This window comes from Peromyscus maniculatus, chromosome 12 (assembly GCF_049852395.1).
Source record: "Peromyscus maniculatus bairdii isolate BWxNUB_F1_BW_parent chromosome 12, HU_Pman_BW_mat_3.1, whole genome shotgun sequence".
Lineage (NCBI taxonomy): Eukaryota > Metazoa > Chordata > Mammalia > Rodentia > Cricetidae > Peromyscus > Peromyscus maniculatus.
The window spans coordinates 84,459,290-84,476,564 of NC_134863.1; the positions used below are offsets into that span (position 1 = coordinate 84,459,290).

Below are 17,275 nucleotides of genomic sequence, written 5' to 3' on the forward strand. Positions count from 1 at the left end.
ACTTTCTAGGGCAGGTTTCCTCATAGTAATGGGGAATAATTAAACCCAGCTTGGCATCTTTGTGGATTCCCAGGTGCCGATGTTTTCAAAGCACACAGCCTAGTGGTCCACATCTGGAGGCTTCACAGCCAAGATGCCCCTCTGTGTGCCAGAGACTCAGAAGAACAACAATTTGTCACCCACAGTTCTCCGGACAGGGTGACTTCTTTGCCTCAAATTCCTTCCTACAAAGCATGAATGGTGAGAAAAAGTTCAAAGACACCAACGTTGTGGTCTTGATATAAAATTTCCCCTGCAAGCTCATGTGTTTGAACACTTATGGGTGCCGTTTGTGAATGTTCTGTAACCTTTAGGAGGTGGAACTTTGTGGGCGGAAGTGCGTCCCTGGGGCTGGTCTTTGAGGTTCCACAGCCTGTCCCCACTTCCTGTTCTCTCTCTGCTTCATGTGTGAGGATGAAAATGTGATCCTCCCACTTCCTGCCGCCCTGTCGTGCCTTGCCTACCAGGATGGACTGTGTCCCTCTGGAACGGTGAGCTGAAATAGACCCTTGCTTCTTGGAGTCGCCTTTTGCCAGCATATTTTACCACAGCAACAGAAAACTAACCATGCTGTCTAGTCGTATGTTAACTCTATACAAACCAGAGTCATCCGAGAAAACGGACCCACTAGATTGACTTGTAGACAAACCTATGGGGTCATTTTCTTGATTGTTGATTGATGTGGGAGCCCCAGCTCACCGTGGGAGGTCCCACCCTGGGCAGGGGATCTGGGTGCTATAAGAAAGCAGGCTGAGCCGGGCGGTGGTGGCGCATGCCTTTAATCCCAGCACTTGGGAGGCAGAGGCAGGAGGATCTCTGTGAGTTCGAGGCCAGCCTGGGCTACCAAGTGAGTCCCAGGAAAGGCGCAAAGCTACACAGAGAAACCCTGTCTCGAAAGACAAAACAAAACAAAACAAAAAAAAAGAAAGCAGGCTGAGCAAGCCATGGGGAGCAAGCTGGGGAGCAGCTCTCCTCCATTTATCAACTCGTGCCTCCAGGCTCCTGCCCTGTTTGAATTCCTGCCCTGATGTCCCTCGGTGATGGACTGGGATGTAGAAGTGTGAGCTGAAACAAACGGTCTCTTCTCTCAGCTGCTCTTAGTCACGGTGTTTGATCCCCGCAACAGAACCTTAAGACAGTGACCGATACAGTCAGACTCGAGGGCTCGCAGATCAGGCGGCTGGATTCGGGCATGTTCCCTTCTGCAGCTCAGACTCGCCATGATTTTGTGGTAGTGTCTCCAACACAAAAACCCCACCCTCTGCCCCTGACTGCACGGAGCTCACAGCTCAGCAAGCGATTGGTTGCTCATTTCCGGTGTTTGAGTTGACTAAGTGGCTTCAGTTTCTTGTCCTATGGAAGCTACTGTGCATTTTGTTTGTTTTTTATTTGTTTGTTTTTGAGGCAAGGTTTTCCTGTGTAGCCTTGACTGTTTTGGCACTTGATCTGTAGATCAGGCTGGCCTCTAACTCAGAGATCCGCCTGCCCGCCTGCCCGCCTCTGCCTCTCCTGGGATTAAAGGCCACCATCACCTGGCTAAGCCACTGAGTTGTAAGATGGCCACCTGGAATCTCCCTTCTGTGAAGATCTCAGTCTTGGTGGGGTTCCTCTGGGATGCAGAGACAGGAAGCAACTCAAAGAAGCTGAGGCATCTTGTTGATAGCTCAGAGACACACTTTCCAGGAATGTCCTTCCCAAATTTCCAACCCAGAAAGTTGTGATGAAAATTAGTGTTTATTTGAAGCCTCTGAGTTGGAGATGTGCTGTGGGATGGTCTGTATGTCAAATTACTCTGACTGGTCAACAAATAAAACACTGATTGGCCAGTGGCCAGGCAGGAAGTATAGGTGGGACTAACAGAGAGGAGAAAAGAAAGAACAGGAAGGCGGAAGGAGTCACTGCCAGCCACCGCCATGACAAGCAGCATGTGAAGACGCCGGTAAGCCACGAGCCATGTGGCAAGGTATAGATGTATAGAAATGGATTAATTTAAGCTATAAGAACAGTTAGCAAGAAGCCTGCCACGGCCATACAGTTTGTAAGCAATATAAGTCTCTGTGTTTACTTGGTTGGGTCTGAGCGGCTGTGGGACTGGCAGGTGACAAAGATTTGTCCTGACTGTGGGCAAGGCAGGAAAACTCTATCTACAGAGATGGAATCCTGTGGCGAGGAACACACCAGGGACAGAGTCAGGATGATGTGGTCACCATGCTGGGGCTGGGGTTGCTGCTGTAGGAAGGATACTTGCTCCCTGGGCACCCTGGCCAAGATGCTAAATATCCCTTCCATCTGCATGCCAGAGGCCTTCACTTTCTGTCATACTTAGTGGATTCATTCCGCCATATCCATCAACTAGGCATGCTTAGACAGCCCAGGACAAGCAGATGCAACATTGGCCTTTGGTGACCTTGTGTTATAGCTGATCCCAAGAGATCCTGGTGTGTCTCTGGGAGGCAGGTAATTTTCTAAAGGTCACTCAGCATGGGGATCATGGGCCAGATCACGATCATTCCATCAAGAACTTCATTCTGGGCCTGGTTCCAGGAGCCTCCAGAGAGGCTATACCCAACTAGGGGTGGTACTAACCATGGTTGGATGGTGTACCCACAGAGGGGCCCACCTACATCAACCATCAGTCAAGAAAATGCCACACAGGCTTGCTTACAGGTTGGGTGGAAGTATTTTCTCAATTGAGGTTCCCTCTTCCCAGATGATTCCAGTGGACACAAAACTAGACACCACACTCACTGGGTCTCAGTTTTGTTTCTGGACAAGATGAACAGCTGAAAGTCCTCACAACTTGGTTCCTCCTCTCCCCAGAAACCTGTGACTCACAGTGAGGCAACATGTTCAGAGCACTCTTCATGAGTGGCAGGGTCTTGTCTTTCAGATGTCCAAGACCATCCTCCACAATGAAGACCACTGGTGAGCAATCACTCAGACAGGGGCATTCACTCATTCAGCGCTCAGACCAAAGAGACACCTCTCCCAATCTCCTCACACCAGACATCCAGTTGGGCTGCTTACAAGGACCTTATGTACCCATTCAAGCCATTTTCCATGACAGAAATCTCATCTTCTCCCTCTAGAGAATCCTTGGAGTCAAATCAGCTGAAAAGACCCACCTTCTCCATTGTCCCTCACAATCATCTCTCATTTGTTCTGGCAAATGTTTTAACCACAGGTTCTCCAGAGAAACTTCAGTCACCGTTTGTAGAATGCGCCAATTTCTATGGTGTTAATTTTCCCACCAAGACTGCTTTCAAACTCCCAACTTGCTGTCAGTGAATATGGAGCTGGGAAGGGATGTGCCACCACACAGATACAGCAGGTGTCTGTAGCTCCAAGAACACAGGTAATTATCAAACATAGTGAGACAATTAGGAAGAGATGATTTTTAAATGCTTTTCAAATGTTTGTTTTTTTAACATAATTCATTCAATTGTAAATTTATATAATTTTGTGTTTTGTAGCAAACTTGAGGAATTCTTGGAAATGTAGAGGCTCGGTACTTGAGGACAGTGCCAGCCTGTCCCGGCTCTCTGCTGGATGTCATAACGTGGCATTCCACTGCTGATGGGGGCTGGCCTGCAGTGCACCCTGGTAGTCAGTGTCCACTGACTGCTTCCCCATGGAATCTGCCACAGAGATGTGCCCATGGGGCCTTAAGAACAGACTTAGTGGAGTGAGCTTAGAGTTAAGGACTGCTGCTTATAAAGTTGTCTCCAAATCTTCTCAAGCCCTGGTCCCTGTTCTTCATTTCCCACACTGATGCAGCGTCCCTTGGGTACCCACCTACTTGGTGACCAACAGGAAGGAGGACTGATCGGCACTTTTCCTTGGAAGGTCACATTAGCCAGTGTCATGTCCCTCTTGGCCTTGGCTCCTTGGTTGATGTTCTGACGACCCCTCCTGGCTTGAGGCCAGTGCCCCCCACAACCATGTTGGGAATAAGAATTGGTATTGGCTTGGGTATCTTCTTAAATGCAGAGGATGGCTATCCTGGGTCATCTCCAAATGTTTAATGTGTGGCCAGCAGTTTGATTTTCGGTTTGGTGTTACACTGTTGTGATTCTAATTGCAATTTGCAGTGCCATTCTGGACTAGCTGCTTCAGCAAGTCTCCGATTGCTCAGCTAGGGAGTGGGAACTCTGCTGCTGATGTCCCTGGACTGTCAGCAGCAGGTGAGGTGTGCAGCAGGGTGCCCCTCCCCCGTCACGACGCGCTAACGTGTGCAGCGGCTGTTTGTGGCCGCAGTCCTTGTAAGGATCCAAGCCCACGGACTCTCGGGGAGTGGGAAAACGGTGGTTTTCCAGACTAGCCACTTGGGAGAGCAATGCGGTGCACTCACAGTGGCCCCGGCCAGCCTGCCTGCCCTCAGTTTACCTAAGCAATGCTTTTGGGATTCCCTTGAGCCTGGTCTTCTGGCAGTCTCTTCTGGAGACAGAGTTAGCTCAGCATTTGAGAGAAAAGAGTCTACAGAGTCGTGGCGGAAGAAAACTGTAACCCAAGCCGCTGCGAGGGAAGAAAGATCGCGCGGTGTTGTATGTGACGTGTGAAAGCCTCTACTGCTCCCGTGCTGAGCCCTTGGTCCCCAGCTGGCGGTGCCGTTTTGCGAGTTGGCTGAAACCGGGAGGTGGGGTCTGGCTGGGAAAGCAGGTCCCCAAAGGTGTGTCTTTGATGGTTATATCCACCCCCCCCCCCCCCCCCCCCCCCCCCCCCCCCGGCTCCCCGCTTCCTCTTCAGTGAGCAGAGACACTCTGTCACTCCCTGCCCTGTGATCACAGGTTTCGGCACAGGCCCAGACTCACCAGAGCCGGGAATATAGACGATGCATCTGCAAACGGGCTAACCTGAGTTGTGCCCCGTATGCCGTTCATACCGGATGGGCTGTCACAGCGGCCGCAAGTCTGAGTGATACATTACGCTGGCAAGCTTGGGAAAAGATGTGTTTGTGTTGGCTGGAGACAAAAGTGAGGGGGCTCAGGACAGCGTCACCAGTGGGAATGCTTCCTGTCCGGAGGCTCCTGGGTGTTCACCCTTCAGTGGGTCTATGCTGAGGGACCCAGTGCGTCCTCTTTCTCCTAAGTGCCCAGGTCACGGAGTGAGCAGTGCTTAGGAATCTTGATCTCAAGGGAGTTCTCGCAAAGGCCTTCCACAGTGTTAGGAGGGTGGTGTGCTGTCTGTGGAAGGTGGGAGGAAGCACTAGATAATAGATCCTGCCTGGCAGAGTGGGGTGTTTGCGGTTCAGTGCGCGTGTGAAAGCCGCTGTAGGGGTGTGTGTGTGTGTGTGTGTGTGTGTGTGTGTGTGTGTGTGTGTGGACTAGTTCATCCCCCACCACTGAAAGAGAGAGAGGGACAGACAGAGGGAGAGGCCTGGTGCATTCCAGTGCAGCATGCTGGAGAGGCCTAGGCAGGAGGGTCCCGAGGGAAAGACGGGGAGAGGAAATATGGGGGCAGTGTGGGGCAGGGGGCACCGCACAATTATGATGCTACCCTTGTATTCTGGGTGCAAGGTCCCACGGTTTGAGTGACCCTGTGGTAGCTCTTTGAACTTTGAGATGAAATACACACACACACACACACACACACACACACACACACACACACACACACACACAAGAAACCAAGGCCATATCAAATTATTCTTTTATTGTTCCAGTCAAAAAAAGAGGAACGCCTCAGTATGTAAACAGTTTCCCTAACACAGCGAGTTCTTAAATATATATATATATTTATTCTAAAAAAATTTGGCATTGTAGAGATTTCTCAATACATAATTTGTGCTTTCGCAGTTGGCATGCTTTCGCCTTGTTGTCCGTGCGCAGACGTACTTGGAGTTGAGTGACGGGAGTTACCAGAGGATGGAAGTGGGTCAGGAGCCAAACCGGGGCCTGAGGTCTGCCTGGCTCACTTTTCAAAAGCCTGGCGGGAGGTTGGCAGCAATGACCTCAGAAGCAGATATCAGCTACTTTACTGCGAAGAGAAGTTGAAGCCTTCGCGGGAGTTTTTTGGGGAAGATTTTTCCCCCTGTGTTTTTCTGTGCGTCTCTAAAAGATCATTGGTTTTTGCTTAAGGAAAGCTACAGGGGTGGTCCAGTATTCTCTGCATATGGTTTTGCTGGGCTTGCAATTTACTATGACATGCCACAGAAATGCCACTTTTTCCTATTCCCCTCCCCCCGCAGATTCACTGAATTATTTGGGAGTGCTTGACGATTGTGTCAAGGACATCCTGCTTCAGTTCAGTGCAAACTGTCCTTTTGTTCAACTGTAAAGCGTCAGGAGCTATTTTGACACTGTGATGGCTTTATTAATAAGCCCACCTGTGGCCCTCCACCTCCAGTTCAGAGTGGTCTACGATTTAGCACCAGTTTTCACAATGTATTTTTATCAAATCCCCTGGGAAGTCGTCTACTCTGTGTCGGCCAGCCTAGGTACTGTCCCCTGGCTCCCTGCAGCATGTCTGTATGTCTCAATCTGGCCCCTCATTATGACACATCTTTCCCATGGATCTCTCACTTCCAAAGCCCACCAAGGCACAAGAAATATCAGGATGCCTCCCTTCCTGCCACATGATACTGTTGCCTACTGCCCATAGAAAGGCCGGCTTGTCTTCAAATTCCAGTCAATGTGGTCTAGCTGCCCCTCTGGATTAAGTATTTTTATTCCTAAAACGAGACTCACTTTCTTCATGTGTAATATGGGGAACAGTATTTGCTCACAGGGGTTTGTGTGGCCACACAGTAAGAGCTGGTGGCCATGGGGTAGTAGCTTGTTGGGGACAACGGAAGGTGTTACTATTTATTAGTATCCCCCAGGGTATCTTGCTTAAGACATTGCTCACTGGACAGTAAGCACTCACTATGTGTCCATGACCAGACTGCCTTCATAGAGCCTTGCCCTTGTCTAGCATTAATTAGCTGCTGGATCTTTTAGAACAAAAATAAGTTTTGGCATGCTCTCAGCCTTGAAGACTGCCACACACCTGGAAATGAAAACCTTTGTCTGTAGGACATAAGCATGTTATTAAAAACTCAGGTTCTTAGGAAAATTTCTGGGGACAGAGTTGAAGACTAAGTCTATTTGTATTTCTGGTTTTTCTGGGGGAGGTTATGTTTGCTTAAAACATTTTAAACTTTAATTTAAGTTTATGTATGTGTGTGCATGTCTGTGTGATTTAATACCACTCGTGTGGGCGTCTGAAAATGTCAGAAGAGGGTTCTGATCCTCCGGGGCTGAGGGTACAGGCAGGTGTGAGCTGCCCTGCCTGGATGCTGGGCAGCAAACTTGAATCCTCTGGAAGAGCATTCTCAACTGCTGAGTCACAGCTCCAGCCCTTTGTGTTCCTTAGAAATGGATTCCTGTGAGGACCTCAGGACACCTCAGCTTCAAGGCCTGGTTCCAGGGCTCCTTGACTTTGTCTTGATAAGTCTGTGAGACCCTTTGGTGAGAGCTTTGTGGTCCATGGAAGTACAATACCTCCAGACCAGAGACTCAGTCTTATCCTCAGTTCCACTGAACTGTGAGAAAAGGATTTGGCACTGATAATGGACTTTTGAACTAGTGGACTTTCCAGAATAATTTTTTTTTTTTCTATCCTAGCTCACAGAGAAACCTCCTATTTTACTCAGCCAGGCAAGCATCTGGGAAAGACAGATACAAGTCATTATTTTTTAACCTATAATGAAAAGGATTTCTTCTTTCTGCTTTGGGCAAAAAACATGGAGGGAAAAAAGCAGTGCTGTTAACGTGAGTTACGGCTGAAATAGAGCGGAGCTATGGAACATGGCGCCTTCGCGTCTCTGGTGTTGTGTGTGGTTTAGTATCAACACAATTCTGGTGAAGTCCCTACATGCATGTTTCCAGTGGTGCAGAGCTGGAGTTGTGTGGAAATCAGTCATTACATGCTGGTATTGAGTTACTTAAAAAATTATCTTTATTTATGAGAATCTGTTTGTGTTAGAATGTACATGTGTGTTCAGGAGTGTCAGGTACCCAGTAGGTGGAGTTACAGGTGGTTGTGGGCCTCCTGACACAGGTGCCTGGACCCAAGCTCTGGTCCAAGCAAGAGCAGCAGATGTCCTTAAAAGCTGAGCTGCCCTTCCACCCCCTGGTGACCTTCTCATTTAATATGCAGCTGTGTGTTTATTCTACACTGATGATGCTAACCACTTTGGTGGAGGCCACAGTGCCCTACAAAGTGCCTACCTCATCATTACCTATGCGCTACCTGGGTTAGTGTGGAGATGCGAGAGGGATGTAGCTGGTGAAGGCGTGCTGGGGACAGGAGCAGGAAGAATTTACAAAGTTCAAAGCTGACTCAGTTAGGGACCACGAGTTTAAGAGTGATGTTGACTTAGACTGATGGGGTGTAACTAGGAACTCATGTCAGGACCATAGAGACAGAGACTCTAGAGTCAAACACATGCTGGAAAAATGAGGAGTTGAACATCAGGTGACGGACTCTTCTCAAGGCCACAGAGAGCATTCATTGGGACACTTCATCCTGGGCCGTTAGAACACCTTAACACATTAAAACTATAAAAATTCTATAGTGTTCCTTTTCAGAACACAGTGGAGTTAAGCTGGAAATCAATAATGGAAAGAGACCTGGGAAATCTTTAAACACTTTACAATCAAACAACACAATTCTCAGTAACACAGGGTGCAGAAAAAATCCTCAAGAGAAATTAAAAAAAAATACCTTGAACCCAGTGAAGATGAAACCACGATTTTAGACATGAAGTGAAAATAGAGCCTGAACAAAACTTTATACATCCAGTGCATCAAGCAGAACAGAAACCTGAAACCAGCCCTCTAAGTTGTGGGAGTGAATTCAATCCAAAGCCAGTGAGGAATAGAGACGAGGGTACACACTGATGAAACTGAAAACAGGAAGTCAACGGAGAGTCCACAGAACCAAGGACTAGTTCTTTGAGATAAAACAAAATTATTAAATTTCCGTTTGAGCAGGGAGAGAGAGAGAGAGAGAGAGAGAGAGAGAGAGAGAGAGAGAGAGAGAGAGAGAGAGAGCCAGAAATCACTGCGGAAAGGGATGGGAGGGAGCAGTGTAACTCAGACATGAAAGGACACCAGAGGATGCATCCACACTTCACCGTTTGTGTGAAGGAGACTCATTACAGGAAACATACAGTCTGGCAAAACTCACAGTAGAGGAAATAGATAACCCCAAAGGTCTGTACATTAGAGACTTAAAGTTTTGTTTATTTTTATTTATGTGTATGAGCATGAATGCCTGCATGAGTTTATGTGCACCACACACATGCAGCAGCCCGTGGAAGCCAGAAGTTCCAGGTCCCTTGGCACTGGAGTTATAGGTGCTTGTGAGCCACCGTGTGGGCACTGGGAACTGAACCCAGGCCCTCGCAAGAACAACAAGCAATCTTAACCGCTGAGTCATTTCTCCAGCCCCGACTTTAAGTAAATTATTCATGGCCTTTCCAACCAGAAAGCACTAGGTCCAGATGGGCTCATTCTGGGTGGATTCTTCCAAGTGGTTAAGGAGGAAAATATATCAATTCTCTGTAATCTCTGTCAGAGGATGTAATTAGAAGAAATACTTCTCAATCCACACTAGGAGTCCAGCGTCACCCTAAGAACAAATGAGGAAAAGATACTTCAGTAAACGAAAACTACAGATCAATAGCTCCTATGAACACAGATTCAAATAGCCTCAACCATAAACCACTCACAAATTGAATCAAACAATGCATAAAAAGAATTATATACTATGACCAAGTGGGATTTATGCCAGATAAGAAAAGTAGTTCAACATTCAAAAATAAGTGTCTGTAATCCACATTAGTGGGCAGAGTAATACAAATTATATGTGCTACTATTGGTGGATGCAGAGGGAGAATTTGATCAAACCCAAACTGTGATCCGCTATGAAAGTCCTTAGTAAGTATCAGATATCTGAAATCACACAGTATTGTGGTCTTTTTAGATTGTTTTAACTTAATAATTTGCACTTAAGCTATTCTATGTTGTTCCATGATTTTGTGGATTTTTTTCAGTTATGGAATGATTCATTGCTTAGATAAATGCTTGTTTATTCACTTATCCCAAGAGTACATCTTGGCCTCTAAGCCTTCTGCAGTTATTAATAAAACTGTTGTAAATAACAAAAGGTTCTCTGTAAAGTATGGCTAGAGGGACATTTATTTTTTTTTAACTATTTATTTATTTTTGACATGTCTTGAACTAGAGGAGCAGCATTTAAAACTTTCCTTTGGTTCATTTCACTTAACTGACAGAAACTTGTTTTTTTCTGTTCAGACCCAGAACAGGCACCATTGCGTTTTAACATGATTCTAGATGTCAGATGGTGCAATAAGACAAGAAAAGTTAATAAAAGACATCAGATCAGAAGGGAAGAAGTAGTTATCATTTATAGATGATAGCTCATCTCTAGAAAAACCTATAACTGACAGAAAACCAAGACTGTTTTTTCTGTTCTTTTCAAGACAGGGTTTCTCTGTGTAGCCCTGGCTGTCCTGGAACTGCCTTGTAAACCAGGCTGTCCTTGAACTCACAGAGATCCACCTGCCTCTGCCTCCCAAGTGCTGGGATTAAAGGCGTGCATCCCTCCCCCAGCAAAACCAAGATTAAAAAAATTAATTACATAAAGATTTTGGACACAAATTAGTATACAAAAGCCAACTGCTTTCTTATATACCAGCAATGAGCAATTAGAATCTGGAATAAAAAAATATGAGCATCTAAATTAGCACCCTTGAAATGAAATACTTGGGTATAAGTCTCATAGGCTACATATAAGATCTGTGTGGGGAAGATGTAAGGGGTGAAGATACCGAAGACATAGGTATGTGAACAAAACCAGCACTGTCAAGGTGTTTTCTCTCCATTTTGATCTTTAGAGTTAATATGATACCAATCCAAAGTCAAGCAGATTACTCTGTGGATCATAAAGTTTATATGAGAAACAAAAGACCCAAAATAGACAAATGAATCATTCAGTACCAAAGAAACAATGCAAAGACAGAGGACTGACGCTACCAAATGCTAAGACAGTAGTCAGCCAGTTCCATCACTAGGGACAGTGTGGTACTGGTCAAAGAGTCGGTGGGCAGATGAAGGACCTGAATCGAGAGCCCAGAAGCAGTCCACATAGATCACAGTGATCGGCCTGTGCAGGACACAGGTTGCTTTTTGACAAAGGAGCAAAGGATGCTGTTTCAGCAAATGATACTAGAGGTATTAGACACTCAAAACAAGATAAAAAAGAACCTGAACACAAACTTCACCTCAGTCACAAAACATCACTTCACAGCCATCATAGATCTGGGGAAAAGATAAAACGACAAAGCTCCCAGGAGATAGGAGACAGTCTGGATGAATTTGGGGATGACGACAACTTCTTAGACACAGCTCCAAAGGTGCATCCATGAGAGATGATTGCCAGGCTGGACTTCATTGAAATAAGAAACTTCTGCAGAGCAAAAGAAACTCTCAGAGAATGGCAAGCAGGGAGAAGTATTTGCAAAAGTCCCAGCTAACGAAGAACAAGAATTCAAAATATACAAAGAGCCTTTTCAGTTCAAGAATAGGAAAAAGAATGCCCACCTACAGAGTGGACAAAAGACCTGAGCAGAGATGCTCCAATGTGACAATCTACAGACAGAAGTATCTGAGAAAGTGTTTGACACACCTGTACCAAGGGCACAAATCCAAATCACTGACACCATCAAACACCAGGAGGAGCAATCAGAGCGCTCACTCATTCCTAGAAGAATGAAAAAAAAATAGTACAGCCACCAGGGAAGACAGTATATCAGTTTACAAGGGAAATGTCTCACCATGTAACACAGCAATCATAATTCCTGATATTTGCACAAATGACCTGAAAGCTTATTTCCATATAAAAACCACACTTAGATGCTTTTAGAAGTTTTATCACTAAAAAGGCAAATGGTCAAATGAATTCTGGTGTGTCCAGAAAATGGAATATTGCTCAGTCCTGAAGAATGGAGAGCTATGAAGCCACGAGGAGCCACGGGAGGAACTTTCAGGGAGTACTACCAAGTGGAAGAATACAACCTCGGTAGACTTGTCACTGGGCCACTGCAGCCACAGTCTACGGAACAGGCCAGCTGCCCAGACTGGGAAGGAGCCGTGGGCATTAGGAAGGGGTGAGGACTACAGAGAATTGTGGGGTGGCCAACCTGCTCTGTATGGTACCACAACGGTGGGAATCTGTCCTTACAGAGTTGCTCACACATTCCATGTTCATGGACAAGAGTGGGCCCTAACTTCACCTCCAAATGTGGGTGATAATGGTGCATTGGGATAAGTTCATAAACAGTGACAAATACACAGTCTTGTCAGTAATGAAGGAGGATGGGAGGGGATGGGGCATATGGGGGCTTTGTGCTTTCTGCTTAATTTTTCTGTGAACTTAAAATGTCCCTAAAAAGTTATAACCTATCACTTAAAAAAAATTGGGAGAGGTTCAGGGTTTTATCTAAGACCAGATAGCTCATGATGGGGAAGCAGGGTGGGTGGTGGGTGGGGGGAAGCAGGGGCAGACCCAGGACCAGGCTCCCAATCTCCAACAGAACACTGATGGTGGGTTCTTATGGCCCATTGCCTATGTGTGGGTCAGCGATGTGTAAGATCATTTAAAAGCTAACGCCACTGTGATGACTTGAGAGGATGGTCCTCATTTATGTTTCGACTTCCAGAAACCTTTTCTTTTAGATCTTACTTTTATTATTTTAAATTGTGTGTGTGTGTGTGTGTGTGTGTGTGTGTGTGTGTGTGTGTGTGTGTGTGGTGTGTGTGTGTGTGTGTGTGTGTGTGTGAGAGAGAGAGAGAGAGAGAGAGAGAGAGAGAGAGAGAGAGAGAGAGAGAGAGAGAGAGAGAGAGAGAGAGAGAACATGGGTGCAGTTGCCTGCAGAGGTCAGAAGTGTTACATTCTCCTGGAGCTGGAGTTACAGGCAGTTGTGAGGTGCCTGGTTTGGGTCCTGGACCAAACTTGGTCTCCCCCACAAGAGCAGTAAGTACTCTCAGCTGATGAGCTGTATCTCCAGTCCCATCTTCTGGAAACTTATGTGGACTTAGTCATAGCTGATTGGGAGGTAAAGACTGTGGTCTATGTGTGTGCATGCATTCCTGCACATGTGTTTAGGAGTGGCTGTTTTATATTTTCCAATTCGAGTGTTAGTAATGAAGGTCTCACCACACTGTGTAGCATCCAGAGGGCTCTTCATTCCTTTAGAACAGGGCAGATACAGGGAGAGTTGTAATAGGAGGGATCGTGTGTTAACGAGCCTTGATGCCTATTTTAACAGAGCTAGAAAACCAGATGGGAGCAAGTCCTATGTGTGATGGTCTGGGTTGTGGAAAGTTCTCACTTATCCTCTACTGTCCCTGAGGATACAGCAGGCTCACTAGGAGAGCCCTGGGTGCTGAGGTCAGCTGCATGGGCGTGCACCAGAGATCTGAATACAATATCACTCCACACCTCCCTCATCCCAGTCTCCTTTCCTTGCCCTCTGAGATTGCTGTGGAATGGTCCCCACCCTGCTGACTTTCTTTCAGCCTGCTCTAGGGGCCAGACTGACTCACGGGTGCTGAACGCTTCGGCGCTCAGGTCTACTTTTGCGTGTCAATATGCAGGAGCCGGGTTCAAAGCCAGATGGAAACAGTAAGCTCAAGAAGAAATAGTATTCTGAGAGCTGGGAATTCTGGATAAAAATGAGTATCTTTAACTTGAAATAAGATTTTCAACAACAAACTATGTCTATGTATTTATTTAGGTTAGGTCTCCCGTAGCTCAGGCTGGCCTTGAACTCCCTATGTAGTTACGGATGACCTTCCACTCCTGCTCTTCCTCCCTCTGTCTCCTAAGTGCTGAGATAACAAACGTGCCCCACAACACCCAGCAAATCTGAATAAGGTTTTCTATTGCTTTTGTTTGTACTTGGGCTTACTATTGAAACATTATTTATTTTGGGCCAGTATTAATTTGGCAGACAGTGTTTACTTATCGATTAAGAGAATGACAATTCTTTGGACATCTGTTACATTGGATACTGTGAATGTAGTTTCTGGAATTTTAAAAAGGTAAGTGGTGTGTGTGTGTGTGTGTGTGTGTGTGTGTGTGTGTGTGTGTGTGTGTGTGCATTCCTTCCTACAGTATATATACACACACACACAGCCACTATATGCACACTGTGGTAAGATGCAACAAGACCACCTCACACTTGTGTGCTAAGTGAGTACACATTTATTGGGCCCGACTCTCATTTCTCTGGGCTCCCCCAAGGCTGTCTGCAGGTGGATCAGCCCTCAGAGTTTCAGCCCCTGGGACCTCCTCCAAGCCTCCTCCAGCCTGCACAAGAGTGGTCCATGCTCACAGATGGAGGGTTGCCATGGCAGCGGCTGAGCAATACCTCCTGAGTAGCAGTCATCCCAGAGTGCTGGGTGTTTCCCCTGGAGCACAGTTTGTACAGACTGTGGGCAGAGAAAAGACCACTTTGCCAATCCAGGCACATTTTTGGGTCACTTCAGAACCTGTGCCTGTGAATGCCGTTGTCATGGCATGCCTCTGATTTTAGAGGAGGCGTGCTGGGCTGAATAAAGATACTCAGGACTTTCTTGGGAAAGCTGTCTAGATAATCATATGCTGCAAATGATGGAGAGACCGAAAGACCCAACCAAGCGAGCACATCTGTCCCTCCAGCATGAGACCTCACTTGACCCTGCTCTGGCCATTTGCTGGGCTGGGACCAAAGATGTGCAGACACCAGTAGTAAGCTCAGGCTATCCAATGGTAGGAGCAAACTATTCTAAATACTTTATCTCGGAGGTCAGACTCCAATACAGTCGGCAGTGGAGAGTTAGTGGTAAGAGGTAGGACTGCCAGATAACAAGCTATACATGGTGGCTGCTCAAGGACTAAATTAAACACCTATCCTCCTTTGGCAGCTGTTAGAGAAAGGTTTGTGAATTCTTTGACATGAATGGGATTCATATGAAATGGGATCCCAATGAAAAAAGAAAGTCAAAATATCATGGAGATAATCATTATGGTGAAATCAGAACTTCTGGGGATTCCCTTCCGCTTGCTTACTTCATTTTTGCTTTACTGGATTTACATATGGGCAGGGTTCCCTGGCACCTGGCAGATTCCAAAGGTCTAAGTTCATTCCTGACTCAGGAGGTGCTCTATGGAGTCAAGAATGCCTCCCAGGTATCCTTAAAATCTCCAAGCCCTCAGAAGACACTTCTATGGGGTCATTGTCTAGATGTCCTTTGTGCAGACACTCATTCTGAGGGGCCTCAGCAGGTGGGCACGGTGAGTCTTGTGGCCTGTCCAAGCTGAGCAGGGGAAGGTGTTCACTGTCACTCTCACAGGCAGAGGTACTGAGAGAGGGTGGATCTGAAGACTGTCCTTCCTTCTCTGAGAACTCTGATTGAAGACCCAGAGGTTTAGATGGTGCACACTGGCTGGGATCTGAGGCCCTAGTTCCAGTCAATATGCTATTTGTATTTCATGACCGTAAATCTAGCACTGGCTGCCTCTGAAGGGCTTTCAGCCTCAACTTGGGTCTGCTCTTGCACTCCTGGGATGTCTTGGGGGCCTCTCACTCCTTTGGGTGAACATACTGTGAGTGCTGTGTAAATTTTAGAAGCTCTGATGGTTGGCATGTTTATTTCACTAGTGCTTGTTGGTAGCAGATATTTACATTGCCTGAGAAAAACAGCCCTTCATATTCTTATAAAGATTGGCTACATTGATATCACAGTTTTCATGATGGGTGCTGAGCCTTGATCTTGAGGTGGTCAATTACACGTGGATAGGAAGGAACCTGTCTACCCCCAAAGCTGATACCTGTTGACTCTGTGGCCATTGTTATCTGCCAACCACACACACGCCTGGATCCGAGTCTGGGGGAAGAGGATCTAAAAGAACATGATAGATACATTTCACCACCGGCCAACCCTCCCTTTTCCCCCAGAGGAGTCCACCCATGAACTAATCTTGTATAGTTCAAAAGCATCGCCTTCCTTCTCCTTGGGCTGCCCCACATGAACTGGGTGGGTGCATGAAGCTTTCTTTTGCTAAGGCAATGAGGCCAAGTAGAAGTTTGGCTCCTTTGACATTTCTTTAAGTTTCATGATGCTGGACTTGGAGACTGTGTGACCTGGTCATTTCTTCCAAGTGGTTAAAGAATTAAAGAACTCTGCATGGTCTCTGTGGCAGATACCATTACCTACTTAGTTTGGCATGTGAAACGCATCTGTCATTTGTCTGTCAAAAACACAACATACAATGATTTGTCACAAAAATAGTTTCTTTCCCATCTAATTTCCTAGAAAGCATTCATAAGAGAACTTGATATGTATGCTCTCTCTCTTTCTGTTTTTTTTTTTTTTTTTTTTTTTTTTAAATAGAACTGATACAAAAAAGAACCAAATTTGGCTCATTGGTATGAGAACTATTTCCTTAACACTAAAGTAAATCAAATTTCTGACTCCAAACAATGCCATTTAATATTTCCGTAACTAAAATTCCCATCACTGGGATTCTTCTACTTTGCAGTTACCAGTGATCTGATAACCTTGTCCCACCCTCCTGCTCCCCTCAAGCTGGCAGAGACCTCTTGAGTTCCCAGAGAAGGACGGGTGGTCATCTGCATGTTGAACTTCTAGCCAAGGGGCCAGAGAAGGCCAGGGCCAGAGGGGAGGAACACTGACAGTGGCCTCAGGATCCTTTTCACCACACCAAGCCATCCTGAGTTCCAGACTACAGGGACCAGCAAGAGCACGAGAGGCCTCTCAGCAGTCAGTCCTCCTCCAGGCTGCACCCGCACCTGAGCAGACACCAGTGGGCTGAGCCGTCTGCAGAGTTTAAGGCCCACGGCACCAGAGAAGCCATAATTCCGTCGATGGGCCGGGAGCTTTCATTTCTTTATTGCTCATTAATGAGTGGTTCTACTCTGCCATTTCCTACATGGATGCCGAATCCCAGCAGGCCACACAGGAAAAGAAAGCCCTCTCTCTGAGCGCCCTGACTATATGACCTACTCTCAAAACCCACAACACGTTTTCCTGGTACAGATCTGTAAGTGACTCTGGCAGGTTTGGGCTGGGAAAGGAGATCATTCTCTGATGTTCCCCCAAACCTATGAGAATAGTGTAATTCTCAAAAGGACGGCTGCATCCCAAATGGCTAGTATTATATA

The 17,275-nt window shown here is 46.4% G+C and overlaps 1 protein-coding gene across 4 annotated transcripts in view; it reads right to left on the reverse strand.

The window, feature by feature from the left end:
* Positions 1 to 5,684: 5,684 nt before the first annotated feature.
* Kcnj6 (potassium inwardly rectifying channel subfamily J member 6) overlaps positions 5,685 to 17,275 on the reverse strand; it is a 260,231-nt gene continuing 248,640 nt past the window's right edge. The window contains exons 5-6 of one of the 4 annotated variants that reach the window (XM_042259604.2): positions 15,922 to 15,992; positions 5,685 to 9,654 (exon numbers count right to left, since the gene is read on the reverse strand). In XM_042259604.2, the coding sequence (XP_042115538.1) occupies positions 15,943 to 15,992 (50 nt within the window). In that variant the 3' untranslated portion in view covers positions 5,685 to 9,654; positions 15,922 to 15,942. Of the gene's footprint in view, positions 15,993 to 17,275 lie in introns of all 4 variants that reach the window. The other 3 variants (XM_006981358.4, XM_076549273.1, XR_013043888.1) reach the window with 3 other exon arrangements.